Source organism: Oncorhynchus kisutch, unplaced genomic scaffold, assembly GCF_002021735.2.
Source record: "Oncorhynchus kisutch isolate 150728-3 unplaced genomic scaffold, Okis_V2 scaffold2442, whole genome shotgun sequence".
In the NCBI taxonomy this organism is placed as follows: Eukaryota; Metazoa; Chordata; class Actinopteri; order Salmoniformes; family Salmonidae; genus Oncorhynchus; species Oncorhynchus kisutch.
The window spans coordinates 308,535-329,178 of NW_022264387.1; the positions used below are offsets into that span (position 1 = coordinate 308,535).

Consider the following 20,644-nt stretch of genomic DNA (forward strand, 5'->3'; position numbering starts at 1 on the left):
TTTGGTTTATTCTCTCAAACAACATATAGATTCATCTTCCGTTTCCTAGAATTGTATGGTCATATTGTTATACATATTGTTATACTAATGTCAACATCAATGAATTTATTCAATATGTTTTTCAAAATAATATATTATACATATTAAAATACATATTTTTCTCTAAACTGAATCTTTCTTCCTGATGATTAGTTCTTATATGTCATTTTATTTACTCACAGAGCAGCTCTGGAGGCTTTGACCACTGGCAGCAGCCTCAGAAGACCTTCCTCTGATCTGGAGTATTTCTTCAGGTCAAACACATCCAGCTCCTTTTCTGAAGTCAGCAACACAAAGACCAGAGCTGACCACTGTGCAGGTGACAGGTTGGGTTCTGAGAGACTTCCTGAGCTCAGGTATCTTTGGATCTCCTCCACTAGAGAATGGTCATTCAGTTCATTCAGACAGTGGAACAGATTGATGCACCTCTCTGGAGAGGGATTCTTCCTGATCTTCTTCTTGATGTACTTGACTGTTTCTTCATGGCTCTGTGAGCTGCTTCTTGTCTTTGTCAGTAGACCTCGTAAGTGCTTCTGATTGGACTCCAGTGAGAGGCCCAGAAGGAAGCGGAGGAAAAGGTCCAGGTTTCCCGTCTCACTTTGTAAGGCTTTATCCACAGCACTCCTGTAGAAAGTAACTTTACGCCTTTGTTTGATCCTCACAGAAAAGTTCCTGGATGTTGATTGCAGTTCAGCCATTAGATTCTCATTGTTGTTGATGAATGAGAGGAACACATATACAGCAGCCAGAAACTCCTGAATGCTCAGATGAACAAAGCAGTACACCTTGTCCTGGTACAGCCCACATTCCTCTTTAAAGAGCTGTGTGCACAATCCTGAGTACACTGAGGCTTCATTGACATCAATGCCAGCCTCTTTCAGGTCTTCTTCATAGAAAATCAGATTGCCATTCACAAGCTGTTGAAAAGCCAGTTTTCCCAGTGACAGAATGCTCTCTTTATTCCAGTGTGGACCTGTCTCTTCTTTCCCAAGATACTTTTCATTCTTCTGTTTGGTATGAAACATCACAAGGTGTGTGTACATCTCAGTCAGAGTCTTGGGCATCTCTTCTCTCTTGTGTTTCAGCATTTGTTCAAGGACTGTTGCAGAAATCCAACAGAAGACTGGAACGTGGCACATGATGTGGAGGCTCCTTGATGTCTTTATGTGTGAGATGATTCTGCTGGCCAGGTCCTCATCACTGAATCTCTTCCTGAAGTACTCCTCCTTCTGTGGGTCATTGAACCCTCGTACCTCTGTCACCTGGTCAACACACCCTGAAGGGATCTTATCGGCTGCTGCAGGTCGGGTAGTTATCCAGATGAGAGAAGAGGGAAGCAGATTTCCCTTGATGAGATTTGTCAGCAGAACATCCACTGAGGTTGACTCTGTGACGTCCCAACAGATCTTGTTCTTCTGGAAGTCTAGGGGCAGTCGGCACTCATCCAGACCATCAAAGATGAACAGAACTTTGTACTTGTTGGAGATTCTTGATTGTTTAGTTTCCATTGAGAAGTGATTGAGAAGTTCAATGAAAGTGTGTTTGTCCTCTTTCATCAAATTCAGCTCCCGAAAAGGGAATGAAAATACAAATTGGACATCCTGATTTGCTTTTCCTTCAGCCCAGTCCAGAATGAACTTCTGCACAGAGACTGTTTTTCCAATGCCAGCGACTCCCTTTGTCAGCACAGTTCTGATAGGTTTGTCTTGTCCAGTTAAGGGTTTGAAGATGTCGTTACATTTGATTGCAGTCTCTGGTCTTGCTTGTTTCCTGGTTGTTGTCTCAATCTGTCTCAGCTCATGTTCATTATTGACCTCTCCTGTTCCACCCTCTGTGATGTAGAGCTCTGTGTAGATCTTATTGAGAAGTGTTGGGTTTCCTTGTTTAGCGATCCCCTCAAATACACATTGAAACTTCTTCTTTAGATTAGATTTGAGTTCACGTTGGCAAATCACAGCAAGCTCATCTGAATGAAGAAATAACACAGAGGATATTAATATTACGTCTGTTTTAATGTCTACAGTATTGTAGGACTGTTATAAAGTTTTTTTTAATCAATAATGACTGATTATGTATACATTTCAATCAGGACTGACTAATCAGAATACTAATTATGTTACTGTATATGTACTAATCAGAATACTATTATGTTAATGTATATGTACTAATCAGAATACTATTATGTTACTGTATATGTACTAATCAGAATACTATCATGTTACTGTATATGTATGAATATTCTTTTTAATCCTAGTACTGAATATAATGTGTGTAAATATAATCAAGAATTAGAACAATGACTGTCTGTTCCTTGGTAGAAATGAATGAACTTATCGTCAGACTGGCTAGAATGCTGATCTACACAGGAAGACCTTGGCTCGGTCATAAATTATCTAAAGTGGTGGGAGAACTATACTGCCTTTGTACCGGGTGGAGAAGAGATGGGACAGTTCGAAAACTAATGATGTCATTTTCAGTTTATAACCTGTTGGAAATGGTTTCATGTTCAGTTCTCTCGAGAATAAACGCTGCTGATTGGTTTTGAGTCTGGTCTCAGTCCATTTTATGCAAATAAGAGTCTTACAAATTCTTAGGAGTGGACAGAGTGTTTAATTTAATTGGGTATTAAAACATATTAATTCCCGTAACAGATTTTAATTATGATCATTTATTCTCTTAACTGACTGTATAAATGTGTAAATGTTGTCATAATGCATTACAAACATCATATTATTGATGGTATTATTAATGTTCTCTCTCTAAATTAATCACCACAACACATCCCTGCTGCTACTTGATGAGGTCACTAGGTGTTGTGTTAAGGCTAGAGGTCGACAGATTAATCGGAATGGATGATTAATTAGGGACGATTTCAAGTTTTCATAACAATCGGAAATCGGAAATTTTGTTTTTTTGGTAATTTTGCCGTTTTTTTTTAACACCTTTATTTAGCAAGTCAGAACAATCTTATTTTCAATGACGGCCTAGGAATAGTGGGTTAACTGGTCTAGGAACAGTGGGTTAACTGGTCTAGGAACAGTGGGTTAACTGGCCTAGGAACAGTGGGTTAACTGGCCTAGGAACAGTAGGTTAACTGGCCTAGGAACAGTGGGTTAACTGGCCTAGGAACAGTGGGTTAACTGGCCTAGGAACAGTGGGTTAACTGGTCTAGGAACAGTGGGTTAACTGGTCTAGGAACAGTGGGTTAACTGGCCTAGGAACAGTGGGTTAACTGGCCTAGGAACAGTGGGTTAACTGGTCTAGGAACAGTGGGTTAACTGGTCTAGGAACAGTGGGTTAACTGGCCTAGGAACAGTGGGTTAACTGGTCTAGGAACAGTGGGTTAACTGGCCTAGGAACAGTGGGTTAACTGGTCTAGGAACAGTGGGTTAACTGGTCTAGGAACAGTGGGTTAACTGGCCTAGGAACAGTGGGTTAACTGGTCTAGGAACAGTGGGTTAACTGGTCTAGGAACAGTGGGTTAACTGGAACAGTGGGTTAACTGGTCTAGGAACAGTGGGTTAACTGGTCTAGGAACAGTGGGTTAACTGGTCTAGGAACAGTGGGTTAACTGGTCTAGGAACAGTGGGTTAACTGATCTAGGAACAGTGGGTTAACTGGTCTAGGAACAGTGGAACAGTGGGTTAACTGGTCTAGGAACAGTGGGTTAACTGGCCTAGGAACCGTGGGTTAACTGGTCTAGGAACAGTGGGTTAACTGGTCTAGGAACAGTGGGTTAACTGGTCTAGGAACAGTGGTTTAACTGGTCTAGGAACAGTGGGTTAACTGGTCTAGGAACAGTGGGTTAACTGGTCTAGGAACAGTGGGTTAACTGGCCTAGGAACAGTGGGTTAACTGGCCTAGGAATAGTGGGTTAACTGGTCTAGGAACAGTGGGTTAACTGGTCTAGGAACAGTGGGTTAACTGGCCTAGGAACAGTGGGTTAACTGGCCTAGGAACAGTGGGTTAACTGGCCTAGGAACAGTGGGTTAACTGGCCTAGGAACAGTGGGTTAACTGGTCTAGGAACAGTGGGTTAACTGGTCTAGGAACAGTGGGTTAACTGGCCTAGGAACAGTGGGTTAACTGGTCTAGGAACAGTGGGTTAACTGGTCTAGGAACAGTGGGTTAACTGGTCTAGGAACAGTGGGTTAACTGGTCTAGGAACAGTGGGTTAACTGGTCTAGGAACAGTGGGTTAACTGGTCTAGGAACAGTGGGTTAACTGATCTAGGAACAGTGGGTTAACTGGTCTAGGAACAGTGGAACAGTGGGTTAACTGGTCTAGGAACAGTGGGTTAACTGGCCTAGGAACCGTGGGTTAACTGGTCTAGGAACAGTGGGTTAACTGGTCTAGGAACAGTGGGTTAACTGGTCTAGGAACAGTGGGTTAACTGGTCTAGGAACAGTGGGTTAACTGGTCTGGTACATATAATGTCTTCATTCAGTTGTAATTGTCATTATTACAAACACATTTTTTTTATTTTTTTTATTGGCCGATTAATCGGTATGGATGATTAATTAGGGACGATTTCAAGTTTTCATAACAATCGGAAATCGGAAATTTGGGTTTTTTGGTAATTTTGCCGTTTTTTTTAACACCTTTATTTAGCAAGTCAGAACAATCTTATTTTCAATGACGGCCTAGGAACAGTGGGTTAACTGGTCTAGGAACAGTGGGTTAACTGGCCTAGGAACAGTGGGTTAACTGGCCTAGGAACAGTGGGTTAACTGGTCTAGGAACAGTGGGTTAACTGGTCTAGGAACAGTGGGTTAACTGGTCTAGGAACAGTGGGTTAACTGGTCTAGGAACAGTGGGTTAACTGGTCTAGGAACAGTGGGTTAACTGGTCTAGGAACAGTGGGTTAACTGGCCTAGGAACAGTGGGTTAACTGGCCTAGGAACAGTGGGTTAACTGGTCTAGGAACAGTGGGTTAACTGGTCTAGGAACAGTGGGTTAACTGGCCTAGGAACAGTGGGTTAACTGGTCTAGGAACAGTGGGTTAACTGGCCTAGGAACAGTGGGTTAACTGGTCTAGGAACAGTGGGTTAACTGGTCTAGGAACAGTGGGTTAACTGGCCTAGGAACAGTGGGTTAACTGGTCTAGGAACAGTGGGTTAACTGGTCTAGGAACAGTGGGTTAACTGGAACAGTGGGTTAACTGGTCTAGGAACAGTGGGTTAACTGGTCTAGGAACAGTGGGTTAACTGGTCTAGGAACAGTGGGTTAACTGGTCTAGGAACAGTGGGTTAACTGGTCTAGGAACAGTGGGTTAACTGATCTAGGAACAGTGGGTTAACTGGTCTAGGAACAGTGGAACAGTGGGTTAACTGGTCTAGGAACAGTGGGTTAACTGGTCTAGGAACAGTGGGTTAACTGGTCTAGGAACAGTGGGTTAACTGGTCTAGGAACAGTGGGTTAACTGGCTAGGAACCGTGGGTTAACTGGTCTAGGAACAGTGGGTTAACTGGTCTAGGAACAGTGGGTTAACTGGTCTAGGAACAGTGGGTTAACTGGTCTAGGAACAGTGGTTTAACTGGTCTAGGAACAGTGGGTTAACTGGTCTAGGAACAGTGGGTTAACTGGCCTAGGAACAGTGGGTTAACTGGCCTAGGAATAGTGGGTTAACTGGTCTAGGAACAGTGGGTTAACTGGTCTAGGAACAGTGGGTTAACTGGCCTAGGAACAGTGGGTTAACTGGCCTAGGAACAGTGGGTTAACTGGCCTAGGAACAGTGGGTTAACTGGCCTAGGAACAGTGGGTTAACTGGCCTAGGAACAGTGGGTTAACTGGTCTAGGAACAGTGGGTTAACTGGTCTAGGAACAGTGGGTTAACTGGCCTAGGAACAGTGGGTTAACTGGTCTAGGAACAGTGGGTTAACTGGTCTAGGAACAGTGGGTTAACTGGTCTAGGAACAGTGGGTTAACTGGTCTAGGAACAGTGGGTTAACTGGTCTAGGAACAGTGGGTTAACTGGTCTAGGAACAGTGGGTTAACTGATCTAGGAACAGTGGGTTAACTGGTCTAGGAACAGTGGAACAGTGGGTTAACTGGTCTAGGAACAGTGGGTTAACTGGCCTAGGAACCGTGGGTTAACTGGTCTAGGAACAGTGGGTTAACTGGTCTAGGAACAGTGGGTTAACTGGTCTAGGAACAGTGGGTTAACTGGTCTAGGAACAGTGGGTTAACTGGTCTGGTACATATAATGTCTTCATTCAGTTGTAATTGTCATTATTACAAACACATTTTTTTTATTTTTTTATTGGCCGATTAATCGGTATGGATGATTAATTAGGGACGATTTCAAGTTTTCATAACAATCGGAAATCGGAAATTTGGGTTTTTTGGTAATTTTGCCGTTTTTTTTTAACACCTTTATTTAGCAAGTCAGAACAATCTTATTTTCAATGACGGCCTAGGAATAGTGGGTTAACTGGTCTAGGAACAGTGGGTTAACTGGCCTAGGAACAGTGGGTTAACTGGCCTAGGAACAGTGGGTTAACTGGCCTAGGAACAGTGGGTTAACTGGTCTAGGAACAGTGGGTTAACTGGTCTAGGAACAGTGGGTTAACTGGTCTAGGAACAGTGGGTTAACTGGTCTAGGAACAGTGGGTTAACTGGTCTAGGAACAGTGGGTTAACTGGCCTAGGAACAGTGGGTTAACTGGCCGAGGAACAGTGGGTTAACTGGTCTAGGAACAGTGGGTTAACTGGTCTAGGAACAGTGGGTTAACTGGCCTAGGAACAGTGGGTTAACTGGTCTAGGAACAGTGGGTTAACTGGCCTAGGAACAGTGGGTTAACTGGTCTAGGAACAGTGGGTTAACTGGTCTAGGAACAGTGGGTTAACTGGCCTAGGAACAGTGGGTTAACTGGTCTAGGAACAGTGGGTTAACTGGTCTAGGAACAGTGGGTTAACTGGAACAGTGGGTTAACTGGTCTAGGAACAGTGGGTTAACTGGTCTAGGAACAGTGGGTTAACTGGTCTAGGAACAGTGGGTTAACTGGTCTAGGAACAGTGGGTTAACTGGTCTAGGAACAGTGGGTTAACTGATCTAGGAACAGTGGGTTAACTGGTCTAGGAACAGTGGAACAGTGGGTTAACTGGTCTAGGAACAGTGGGTTAACTGGTCTAGGAACAGTGGGTTAACTGATCTAGGAACAGTGGGTTAACTGGTCTAGGAACAGTGGAACAGTGGGTTAACTGGTCTAGGAACAGTGGGTTAACTGGCCTAGGAACCGTGGGTTAACTGGTCTAGGAACAGTGGGTTAACTGGTCTAGGAACAGTGGGTTAACTGGTCTAGGAACAGTGGGTTAACTGGTCTAGGAACAGTGGTTTAACTGGTCTAGGAACAGTGGGTTAACTGGTCTAGGAACAGTGGGTTAACTGGCCTAGGAACAGTGGGTTAACTGGCCTAGGAATAGTGGGTTAACTGGTCTAGGAACAGTGGGTTAACTGGTCTAGGAACAGTGGGTTAACTGGCCTAGGAACAGTGGGTTAACTGGCCTAGGAACAGTGGGGTTAACTGGCCTAGGAACAGTGGGTTAACTGGCCTAGGAACAGTGGGTTAACTGGCCTAGGAACAGTGGGTTAACTGGTCTAGGAACAGTGGGTTAACTGGTCTAGGAACAGTGGGTTAACTGGCCTAGGAACAGTGGGTTAACTGGTCTAGGAACAGTGGGTTAACTGGTCTAGGAACAGTGGGTTAACTGGTCTAGGAACAGTGGGTTAACTGGTCTAGGAACAGTGGGTTAACTGGTCTAGGAACAGTGGGTTAACTGGTCTAGGAACAGTGGGTTAACTGATCTAGGAACAGTGGGTTAACTGATCTAGGAACAGTGGGTTAACTGGTCTAGGAACAGTGGAACAGTGGGTTAACTGGTCTAGGAACAGTGGGTTAACTGGCCTAGGAACCGTGGGTTAACTGGTCTAGGAACAGTGGGTTAACTGGTCTAGGAACAGTGGGTTAACTGGTCTAGGAACAGTGGGTTAACTGGTCTAGGAACAGTGGGTTAACTGGTCTGGTACATATAATGTCTTCATTCAGTTGTAATTGTCATTATTACAAACACATTTTTTGTATTTTTTTTATTGGCCGATTAATCGGTATGGATGATTAATTAGGGACGATTTCAAGTTTTCATAACAATCGGAAATCGGAAATTTGGGTTTTTTGGTAATTTTGCCGTTTTTTTTTAACACCTTTATTTAGCAAGTCAGAACAATCTTATTTTCAATGACGGCCTAGGAATAGTGGGTTAACTGGTCTAGGAACAGTGGGTTAACTGGCCTAGGAACAGTGGGTTAACTGGCCTAGGAACAGTGGGTTAACTGGCCTAGGAACAGTGGGTTAACTGGTCTAGGAACAGTGGGTTAACTGGTCTAGGAACAGTGGGTTAACTGGTCTAGGAACAGTGGGTTAACTGGTCTAGGAACAGTGGGTTAACTGGTCTAGGAACAGTGGGTTAACTGGTCTAGGAACAGTGGGTTAACTGGCCTAGGAACAGTGGGTTAACTGGCCTAGGAACAGTGGGTTAACTGGTCTAGGAACAGTGGGTTAACTGGTCTAGGAACAGTGGGTTAACTGGCCTAGGAACAGTGGGTTAACTGGTCTAGGAACAGTGGGTTAACTGGCCTAGGAACAGTGGGTTAACTGGTCTAGGAACAGTGGGTTAACTGGTCTAGGAACAGTGGGTTAACTGGCCTAGGAACAGTGGGTTAACTGGTCTAGGAACAGTGGGTTAACTGGTCTAGGAACAGTGGGTTAACTGGTCTAGGAACAGTGGGTTAACTGGAACAGTGGGTTAACTGGTCTAGGAACAGTGGGTTAACTGGTCTAGGAACAGTGGGTTAACTGGTCTAGGAACAGTGGGTTAACTGGTCTAGGAACAGTGGGTTAACTGATCTAGGAACAGTGGGTTAACTGGTCTAGGAACAGTGGAACAGTGGGTTAACTGGTCTAGGAACAGTGGGTTAACTGGCCTAGGAACCGTGGGTTAACTGGTCTAGGAACAGTGGGTTTATATGGTCTAGGAACAGTGGGTTAACTGGTCTAGGAACAGTGGGTTAACTGGTCTAGGAACAGTGGTTTAACTGGTCTAGGAACAGTGGGTTAACTGGCCTAGGAACAGTGGGTTAACTGGCCTAGGAATAGTGGGTTAACTGGTCTAGGAACAGTGGGTTAACTGGTCTAGGAACAGTGGGTTAACTGGCCTAGGAACAGTGGGTTAACTGGCCTAGGAACAGTGGGTTAACTGGCCTAGGAACAGTGGGTTAACTGGCCTAGGAACAGTGGGTTAACTGGCCTAGGAACAGTGGGTTAACTGGTCTAGGAACAGTGGGTTAACTGGTCTAGGAACAGTGGGTTAACTGGCCTAGGAACAGTGGGTTAACTGGTCTAGGAACAGTGGGTTAACTGGTCTAGGAACAGTGGGTTAACTGGTCTAGGAACAGTGGGTTAACTGGTCTAGGAACAGTGGGTTAACTGGTCTAGGAACAGTGGGTTAACTGGTCTAGGAACAGTGGGTTAACTGGTCTAGGAACAGTGGGTTAACTGATCTAGGAACAGTGGGTTAACTGGTCTAGGAACAGTGGAACAGTGGGTTAACTGGTCTAGGAACAGTGGGTTAACTGGCCTAGGAACCGTGGGTTAACTGGTCTAGGAACAGTGGGTTAACTGGTCTAGGAACAGTGGGTTAACTGGTCTAGGAACAGTGGGTTAACTGGCCTAGGAACAGTGGGTTAACTGGTCTAGGAACAGTGGGTTAACTGGTCTAGGAACAGTGGGTTAACTGGTCTGGTACATATAATGTCTTCATTCAGTTGTAATTGTCATTATTACAAACACAAAATTTTTTTATTGGCCGATTAATCGGTATCGGCTTTTTTGGTCGTCTAATAATCGGTATCGGTATCTGCGTTGAAAAATCATAATCGGTCGACCTCTAGTTAAGGCTGCTACAATATCATTGAGTTACACAGCTACTTTAGCTGTACTTTAGCTACAGCTTTTAAATGTTATAAAACATCATTCAACATGAGGCAGACAGATCTTACATTTCTCCAGTGTGTCAGCAAGCTCCTTCTGGTTCATTTTCCTCAGGATGTGCAGTGTGATCTTCAGAGCCCCCTCTCTGGCACTGCTCTCCTGCTGCTCATCTTCAGGGTCCACCACTTCCTTATCCTGCTTCTGACTCTCAAAGCCTTCTGGGAGTTCTGGACTAAGAATCCTCTTGAACATCTTCAGCTCGTTCTTCACAAATGTCATAATTTTCTCTTCAAGCAACTGAAATAAATAAAGTAAATAAGTTAAGCAAGAGAATAAATGTTTTCTCATTAACACATTAATGAATGATTGACAGATCAACTTTACTTGAGATAAACAAAAACAAATGTACACAACAGGACCACATACACTGAATATGGAGTCCAGGTCTGTTTGATGACTCTGGGAAGACTGACCACTGAGAATCTCTGACTCTGATCTCTCCTGTTGGTTTCTGTGGACAAAACATGAGATTACATCTCCTCATCCAGGGAGTACACACACACACACACACACACACACACACACACACAGAGGGAATATTGTTTTAGGACTATGAAAATGGTCAAAATGATTAGCCTATGGATTATGAAAACAACAACAATAAATGGGAAAATGGGAGAGGAGAAATGACTAGAGACAGTGTTGTTTAACTCACTGACCAGGACCCATGAGTTCTTCTTACCTTTGTTCAGTAGAAAAGTCTCCCTCTCTAAACTTCAGAGGTTGATCCATAGACCGGTCACTCTTCATGGACACACAGCTGGGTACAGGGGAGGCTGGTCTCTCCTGCTTGACTGGTCTTCAACACAACAGAGACAAACATTACATCTCTCATCTAGTTCAGATGGGGAAACATAAGAAGAGTTTCATTCCAAAAAGCTTTTTATCCATTTTCAGAAATGTTAATGTAAATTAGCTTTTATTGTTTAAAGAAGTTATGTTTATTTGCTAAATGAGGAGATGGCACATGGGTACCTGCTTCTATAAACCAATGAGGAGATGGCACGTGGGTACCTGCTTCTATAAACCAATGAGGAGATGGCACATGGGTACCTGCTTCTATAAACCAATGAGGAGATGGCACGTGGGTACCTGCTTCTATAAACCAATGAGGTGATGGCATGTGGGTACCTGCTTCTATAAACCAATGAGGAGATGGCACGTGGGTACCTGCTTCTATAAACCAATGAGGAGATGGCACGTGGGTACCTGCTTCTATAAACCAATGAGGAGATGCAGCGCGAACTGCGTCACAAATAGAACTGACTTCAAGACGCGCGAGAGCAGTGTCATTTTTAATAACGAGATTAATTTAACAACGCGAGCGTTGTAGTCAGTCTGTCAGCCCCGCTAAAAGGCTGGTGTCGTTACTCTGCCTTCTCCGGGGGCATGTTGAGGTAAATTTACTAACCGGGAGGGTTGAATGATGTAATTTATTGGAGGGCTGGAAGACGCACTCTCGAGGTTGTTTACTCACAATATCAGATATTAAGATGATTTTTTATAATGAATGTATACTGAGGTTGAGGTTCTGACTAGTGATTATTTACCCGGGGTTCAATACCTGCTATTGAGGCGCCCTGAAAATAATATTCAAAAGTTCGGTCCTTGGACACAGAGGGTTAAACACTAATGTTACCGTCCATCTAGTGAAGAGAGGAGAACCGGACAGAGGTAGCCAGCATCCGTCAACGAGAGAGGGAGAAGCCTCACCGGGATTTAACAGGTGGAAGAAACAACCGGGGAGCTCCATCGGTCCACAAGAAATGCAGACAGCCGGTGATGATGTAGTGGTAGCTATGGTAACTAGGATGCTGCTGGTAGAGTAGCTAGCTAGCTTACCGAGCTGTACCGACTAACTAGGATGCTGCTGGTAGAGTAGCTAGCTAGGATAACTAGGATGCTGCTGGTAGAGTAGCTAGCTAGTTTACCGAGCTGTACCGAATAGTTTGGCTAATTAGCAGGTCGTTCGTCTGTCCCTCGTCTCGATGATTATGATGAATCCGGTGAAACACAAAATGAAACAAGGACAGAGAGTGAAAAGGATCTGGCTACACTCACACTGTCCCTGACCGTAAAGAAAAAAGCAAATTGAACAATAAACTTCGGTGTCTCAACTCTGTAACCAACTCCGTCGTTATTCCCCAAAATCACCTCAGTCCACTCTGCGCGTAACCGGACAATCTCCTTGGCACCACACCGAACGAGGACGCGGACAGTTCTGTACGGGGACGCGGACAGTTCTGTACGGGGACGCGGACAGTTCTGTACGGAGACGCGGACTGTTCTGTACGGGGGCGCGGACAGTTCTGTACGGGGACGCGGACAGTTCTGTACGGGGACGCGGACAGTTCTGTACGTGGACGCGGACAGTTCTGTACGGGGACGCGGACAGTTCTGTACGGGGACGCGGACAGTTCTGTATGGGGACGCGGACAGTTCTGTACGGGGACGCGGACAGTTCTGTACGGGGATGCGGACAGTTCCAGAACGCGGACATGAGCAGTGCAACACAACCAACTAAACCCAGTCTTTACAGTGGGTTACATTAGTAATATTCATTTTTTATTATTATGTTAAACAAACATTCTATATTTTGAGATCTGGGTCCATATCGCCAAAGTGTCTCAGAGTAGAAAATTGGTCGTATAAGTGCTGAGAATAAAGACATTTTACACTTGGGTATAAGTGGGTGGGTAACTATGCATGAAGTCTCTAGTCCCACCTAGTCAGCAGATATTTAGGACACATCGTGAGCTGTCCTAAGTAGTTAAGTGTTAACAGCAGGTGTCCTAAGTAGTTAAGAGTTAACAGCAGCTGTCCTGAGTAGTTAAGAGTTAACAGCAGCTGTCCTAAGTAGTTAAGTGTTAACAGCAGGTGTCCTAAGTAGTTAAGAGTTAACAGCAGGTGTCTTGATAATACTATAGAATAATGCAGTGAGTCAGTGGTTCCTGATCCACATGTAATTGCATTGTAGTAGTTAAAAATAATGTTTTGATATTTGATATGATGTGTCTTGTGCTTTTGGCAATGATTTATGTATAATAATTATGTATAACAAGTGATACCATGTATGTCTCTAAAGCATTTTGTCTTCATTTTGGCAGATTAACTCATGCTTATTCCCCAAGATTAACTCAGGTTTTCACCCAGTGGCTAAGGATTTGGACATGTGGCCTAAAGGTGGCTGGTTTGAATCCCTGGCCGGGTGCTGGAAATGTCCTAAAGGTGGCTGGTTTGAATCCCTGGCCGGGTGCTGGAAATGTCCTAAAGGTGGCTGGTTTGAATCCCTGGCCGGGTGCTGGAAATGTCCTAAAGGTGGCTGGTTTGAATCCCTGGCCGGGTGCTGGAAATGTCCTAAAGGTGGCTGGTTTGAATCCCTGGCCGGGTGCTGGAAATGTCCTAAAGGTGGCTGGTTTGAATCCCTGGCCGGGTGCTGGAAATGTCCTAAAGGTGGCTGGTTTGAATCCCTGGCCGGGTGCTGGAAATGTCCTAAAGGTGGCTGGTTTGAATCCCTGGCCGGGTGCTGGAAATGTCCTAAAGGTGGCTGGTTTGAATCCCTGGCCGGTGCTGGAAATGTTCTATTTGCTAACCATAAGTGTTGCAAGATGTAATTTATTGACGGGATGGAAGACGCACTCTGTCTTTTCTATTCCGAGGTTGTGGGGTCAGTCTGTTATATCTGGAGTATTTCTCCTGTCTTATCTGGTGTCCTGTGTGAATTTAAGTATATCTCTAATTTTCTCTCTGAGGACCTGAGCCCTAGGACCATGCCTCAGGACTACCTGGCCTGATGACTCCTTGCTGTCCCTAGTCTACCTGTCCTCCCCAGTCCACCTGGTCATGCTACCTGTCCCAGACCTGCTACCTGTCCCAGACCTGCTGTTTTCAACTCTCTAGAGACAGCAGTAGATATACTCTGAATCATCAGCTTTGAAAAGCCAACTGACATTTACTCCTGAGGTGCTGACCTGTTGCACCTTCTACAACCACTGTGATTATTATTATTTGATCCTGTTTGTCATCTATGAACATTTGAACATCTTGGCCATGTTCTGTTATAATCTCCACCCGGCACAGCCAGAAGAGGACTGGCCACCCCACATAGCCTGGTTCCTCTCTAGGTTTCTTCCTAGGTTTTGGCCTTTCTAGGGAGTTTTTCCTAGCCACCATGCTTCTACACCTGCATTGCTTGCTGTTAGGGGTTTTAGGCTGGGTTTCTGTACAGCACTTTGAGATATCAGCTGATGTACGAAGGGCTTTATAAATACATTTGATTGAATTTGAATTGATGTGGATGAAGTCTTATGCCAGACCCACAAGGAAGGTGAGAAGTTAAAACAATTAGGTTTTTTCTTCTTCTACTGAGCTTTTGTTGTTAGTTGGAACCTTTAGAGAAACTAAGAAGTATTTTCCCCTTATTGGTATTGATAGTGTGTTATGCTCAGAATACACAGCCATACTTTACACATCCGGATACCTGTGTGTTATGTTCAGAATACACAGCCATACTTTACACATCCGGATACCTGTGTGTTATGTTCAGAATACACAGCCATACTTTACACATCCGGATACCTGTGTGTTATGTTCAGAATACACAGCCATACTTTACACATCCGGATACCTGTGTGTTATGTTCAGAATACACAGCCATACTTTACACATCCGGATACCTGTGTGTTATGTTCAGAATACACAGCCATACTTTACACATCCGGATACCTGTGTGTTATGTTCAGAATACACAGCCATACTTTACACATCCGGATACCTGTGTGTTATGTTCAGAATACACAGCCATACTTTACACATCCGGATACCTGTGTGTTATGTTCAGAATACACAGCCATACTTTACACATCCGGATACCTGTGTGTTATGTTCAGAATACACAGCCATACTTTACACATCCGGATACCTGTGTGTTATGTTCAGAATACACAGCCATACTTTACACATCCGGATACCTGTGTGTTATGTTCAGTATACACAGCCATACTTTACACATCCGGATACATGTGTGTTATGTTCAGAATACACAGCCATACTTTACACATCCGGATACCTGTGTGTTATGTTCAGAATACACAGCCATACTTTACACATCCGGATACCTGTTTGTTATGTTCAGAATACACAGCCATACTTTACACATCCGGATACCTGTGTGTTATGTTCAGAATACACAGCCATACTTTACACATCCGGATACCTGTGTGTTATGTTCAGAATACACAGCCATACTTTACACATCCGGATACCTGTGTGTATGTGTGTTTACAACATGTATGACAAAACTTTATGCAATCTGCTATGCCCTGCACACAGCAAAAGTCTCAAGTGGTTTTAATTTATACTGTCAGTACGTAGTTGGTGCTTTGTGTGCTTATTCAAATGATGGTTTGTGTTTGCAGCAACAACAAAACATGTTTTAAGTGTTTAAAGAGTTTTTCAAGAATTGTTTGGTTTTGCAAGAGATGTATAATGTTTTGTTACTTTGATTTAAGGTTTTGTGGTTAGGTTGTGGTTAGGTTAGGTTGTGGTTAGGTTAGGTTGTGGTTAGGTTAGGTTGTGGTTAGGTTAGGTTGTGGTTAGTGTGCAGAGTTTTGCAGAAATAAGATAAGGTATAAGATAAGCAAGCAATAGAAAAAACTGTAAAATCCTAGAAAAACAACATTTTCCAGACACATGAAGTCATCAGCAATCATTTCGGAGGAAAAATAATAAATGTGAAAAATGTGTGGATGTTTTAGAAACAAACTCTTAATAAATTCTAAAACATCTTTAACATTATTGTCCTCTCACCTCTTAGCTTTGGTGTCATGTTCTCCAGAGAGACTCATTTTAGAGGCAGGGCCCCCCTCCTTTCTCTCCCCAGAGAGACTCATTTTAGAGCACTGACCCCTAAACAGAGATCCAACATGTTGGTTGTGGTTAACACAGTGACAACTAAACAGAGATCCAACATGTTGATTGTGTTTAACACAGTGTCAACTAATTATTGAAGGTCAATTGTTCACTTTTATTTATTATCTCTTAGAAATAAAAATGTACTAACAGACACATCCAAACAGTCAGGTGATTTAATGCATCACATGAACATGTCGTTGTGATTTAAATATTTCACCTTTTCTCCATGTAGTGGAACTAATAATAATAATAATAATAATAATAATAATATTAATAATAACAATATAATACATGTAATAATTATAACGTGTCACTTTCTCTTTTAATAATTTCTCTCATTCTAGTGTGTTGCTTTGTTCAACATGATATGATGATGCTGTAACTGAATTCAGTTCATAATATTAATGTTAAGAAAAGTCTGTTCAGTGGTTTCATACCAAATTACACAGGAAGCAGGAGCTCATTGGAATTTAGAAAACAACAAATGTTCTGATATTATGAAAGACGACTTACAATTTATACATAAAACATATACAAATTGTAAAATAACCGCGATATACGAATATATGAACAACATGTTATAATGTGACTTGACTACACCCAGTTAGCTATATGAACAACATGTTATAATGTGACTTGACTACACCCAGTTAGCTATATGAACAACATGTTATAATATGACTTGACTACACCCAGTTAGCTATATGAACAACATGTTATAATGTGACTTGACTACACCCAGTTAGCTATATGAACAACATGTTATAATGTGACTTGCCTACACCCAGTTAGCTATATGAACAACATGTTATAATGTGACTTGACTACACCCAGTTAGCTATATGAACAACATGTTATAATGTGACTTGACTACACCCAGTTAGCTATATGAACAACATGTTATAATGTGACTTGACTACACCCAGTTAGCTATATGAACAACATGTTATAATGTGACTTGACTACGCCCAGTTAGCTATATGAACAACATGTTATTGAATATGACTTGCCTACACCCAGTTAGCTATATGAACAACATGTTATAATGTGACTTGACTACACCCAGTTAGCTATATGAACAACATGTTATTGAATATGACTTGCCTCCACCCAGTTAGCTATATGAACAACATGTTATAATGTGACTTGCCTACACCCAGTTAGCTATATGAACAACATGTTATTGAATGTGACTTGACTACACCCAGTTAGCTATATGAACAACATGTTATAATATGACTTGCCTACACCCAGTTAGCGCCATTTTGTATGATTGAACTGTCACGTAGCTGTCCCAGGTGAAATGGACTGTTACACCTGAGTGTTTTACTGTCATTCACTATACTAAAATAACACCAGACATTTAATGTCTCTACACACTTTACAATAATCACTGGGAAGATTCTTACCTTGTAGCCTGAATTCACAACCAGAACATATCAAGTCATTGAGATATTTTCCGTTGTGCTGAGAGATCACCTTCCTGATGACAAGTGTCTCTGTATCTATATTCTAGGTTCAGTTGATCTTTGGATGTAATAATATCTGGTCAAAGTCTAGTGACACAACACCATAGTATATCATAACCATAACAGCAGTTTAACCTTTGGCCAGTAAAGGCCATGGCATATTATAGCATGTAGAATCATTATGATGATCCCGGTTCATACTATAACATGTAGAATCATTATAATGATCCAGGTTCATACTATAACATGTAGAATCATTATGATGATCCAGGTTCATACTATAACATGTAGAATCATTATGATGATCCCGGTTCATACTATAACATGTAGAATCATTATAATGATCCAGGTTCATACTATAACATGTAGAATCATTATGATGATCCCGGTTCATACTATAACATGTAGAATCATTATGATGATCCAGGTTCATACTATAACATGTAGAATCATTATAATGATCCAGGTTCATACTATAACATGTAGAATCATTATGATGATCCAGGTTCATACTATAACATGTAGAATCATTATGATCCCGAGTGGCGCAGTGATCTAAGGCACTGCATCTCAGTGGTTGAGGTCTCACTACAGACACCCTGGTTTGAATCCAGGCTGTTTCACAACCGGCTGTGATTGGGAGTCCCCATAGGGTGGTGCACAATTGGCCCAGCGTCGCCCGGGAATGGCCGTCATTGTAAATAAGAATTTATTCTTAACCGACTTGCCTAGTTAAATAAAGGTTAAACAAATGATAACAATAAATAAATTATGGCTCCAGGTTCAACATACAATATGTTCAATAGTATCTCTAACGTTGAAGTATACAGTTGGGTCCAAAATAGACACCCTTGATAAAGATGACTGTATAAAATACATCATTCAAATACTGAGCTATATTATATGCTAAACAAATGGGAAATGAAATTATTTTATACTAATACAATTTCTCAGAGAAAGAGATTTTGTTTACCAGATCATACTTTTTTTTTCAAAAAGGCAGGGGTAAAATTTGCCACCCCTGTTTCCAAACCTTTCAGCACCTCTCCTTGTGAGGATAATAACGGCACTGAGCCTTTTTCTAAAATGTTTTATGAGTTGCAAAACACATTGTGATCTTAGACCATTCCTCCATTCAGAATCCTTCCAAATGGACAACTACAGGAAGGTAAAGACACTGGTGGAATAAGTACTCAATTGTCATACCTGAGTAAAAGTAAACGTACCTGAACAGAAAATGACTCTAGTAAAAGTGAAAGTTACTCAGTAAAATACTACTTGAGTAAAAGTCTAAAAGGTTCTGGCATTAAATGTACTTAAGTACAGTGGTAGAAAAAGTTGAGTAAAAGTAAATGCTATTCATCAAGTTCCTTCTATTAAGCCAACCAGACGGTAGGATTTTCCTATTATTTGTAATTACGGACAGACAACATTCTACCAACATCCTACATAAATAATCCCTGGTAGGATCCTTACTATCCCAACTACAACATCCTACCAACATCCTACATAAATAATCCCTGGTAGGATCCTTACTATCCCAACTACAACATCCTACATTAATAATCCCTGGTAAGATCCTTACTATCCCAACTACAACATAATCCCTGGTAAGATCCTTACTATCCCAACTACAACATCCTACATTAATAATCCCTGGTAGGATCCTTACTATCCCAACTTCAACATTCTACCAACATCCTACATTAATAATCCCTGGTAGGATCCTTACTATCCCAACTACAACATCCTACATAAATAATCCCTGGTAGGATCCTTACTATCCCAACTACAACATCCTACATTAATAATCCCTGGTAAGATCCTTACTATCCCAACTACAACATCCTACCAACATCCTACATAAATAATCCCTGGTAGGATCCTTACTATCCCAACTACAACATCCTACATTAATAATCCCTGCTAGGATCCTTACTATCCCAACTTCAAAATTCTACCAACATCCTACATTAATAATCCCTGGTAGGATCCTTACTATCCCAACTACAACATCCTACATAAATAATCCCTGGTAGGATCCTTACTATCCCAACTACAACATCCTACATTAATAATCCCTGGTAAGATCCTTACTATCCCAACTACAACATCCTACCAACATCCTACATAAATAATCCCTGGTAGGATCCTTACTATCCCAACTACAACATCCTACATTAATAATCCCTGGTAAGATCCTTACTATCCCAACTACAACATCCTACATAAATAATCCCTGGTAGGATCCTTACTATCCCAACTACAACATCCTACATTAATAATCCCTGCTAGGATCCTTACTATCCCAACTACAACATCCTACCAACATCCTACATGAATAATCCCTGGTAGGATCCTTACTATCCCAACTACAACATTCTACCAACATCCTACATAAATACTCCCTGGTAGGATCCTTTCTACTATTCTAACTACAACATTCACCAACATCCTACATGAATAATGCCTGGTAGGATCCTTACTATCCTAATATCAACATTCTACCAATCCTACATGAATAATGCCTGGTAGGATCCTTACTATCCGAATATCAACATTCTACCAATCCTACATGAATAATGCCTGGTAGGATCCTTACTATCCTAATATCAACATTCTACCAATCCTACATGAATAATCCCTGGTAGGATCCTTACTATCCTAATATCAACATTCTACCAATCCTACATGAATAATGCCTGGTAGGATCCTTACTATCCTAATATCAACATTCTACCAATCCTACATGAATAATCCCTGGTAGGATCCTTACTTATCCTAATATCAACATTCTACCAATCCTACATGAATAATGCCTGGTAGGATCCTTACTATCCTAATATCAACATTCTACCAATCCTACATGAATAATCCCTGGTAGGATCCTTACTATCCTAATATCAACATTCTACCAACATCCTACATGAATAATCCCTGGTAGGATCCTTACATTGCAGCATGAATTCAAAACCAGAATCTTTGTGCTGAGAAAGAAAAGTTTATTCACCTCCCCAAAGTCAAGAGAATTGGTATCATTTGTGTTACTGATTAATTTAGGACAGCATCATTTCTGGCAAAGTCTTGTGACAGTGACCCCATGTCAGCATCATCAGAAAACTAGTTAAAGCTGTTTATGAGAAAAGCCAAGGGTTTACATGTCACGAATCCCGCTT

The 20,644-nt window shown here is 42.1% G+C and overlaps 1 protein-coding gene across 1 annotated transcript; it reads right to left on the reverse strand.

Annotated features, from left to right (window-relative positions):
* Nucleotides 1-215: 215 nt before the first annotated feature.
* On the reverse strand, nucleotides 216-17,424 carry LOC109878528 (NLR family CARD domain-containing protein 3-like). Its single transcript, XM_031819679.1, has 6 exons — nucleotides 17,409-17,424; nucleotides 15,895-15,993; nucleotides 10,769-10,885; nucleotides 10,453-10,537; nucleotides 10,095-10,323; nucleotides 216-2,005 (listed from the first exon to the last, which is right to left on the reverse strand). The coding sequence occupies exons 2-6, from the start codon at nucleotides 15,975-15,977 to the stop codon at nucleotides 216-218; spliced, it is 2,304 nt and encodes a 767-aa protein (XP_031675539.1). The 5' UTR covers nucleotides 15,978-15,993; nucleotides 17,409-17,424.
* Between the last annotated feature and the right edge of the window lie 3,220 nt (nucleotides 17,425-20,644).

Coding starts and splice junctions, on each gene's coding strand:
- LOC109878528 (XM_031819679.1), bottom strand. CDS start 15,977: ATGAGTCTCTCTGGGGAGAGAAAGGAGGGGGGCCCTGCCTCTAAAATG. Junction 10,886..15,894: donor CATGACACCAAAGCTAAGAG/GTGAGAGGACAA, acceptor GTTGTGTTGAAG/ACCAGTCAAGCAGGAGAGAC. Junction 10,324..10,452: donor ACCTGGACTCCATATTCAGT/GTATGTGGTCCT, acceptor TATTTATTTCAG/TTGCTTGAAGAGAAAATTAT.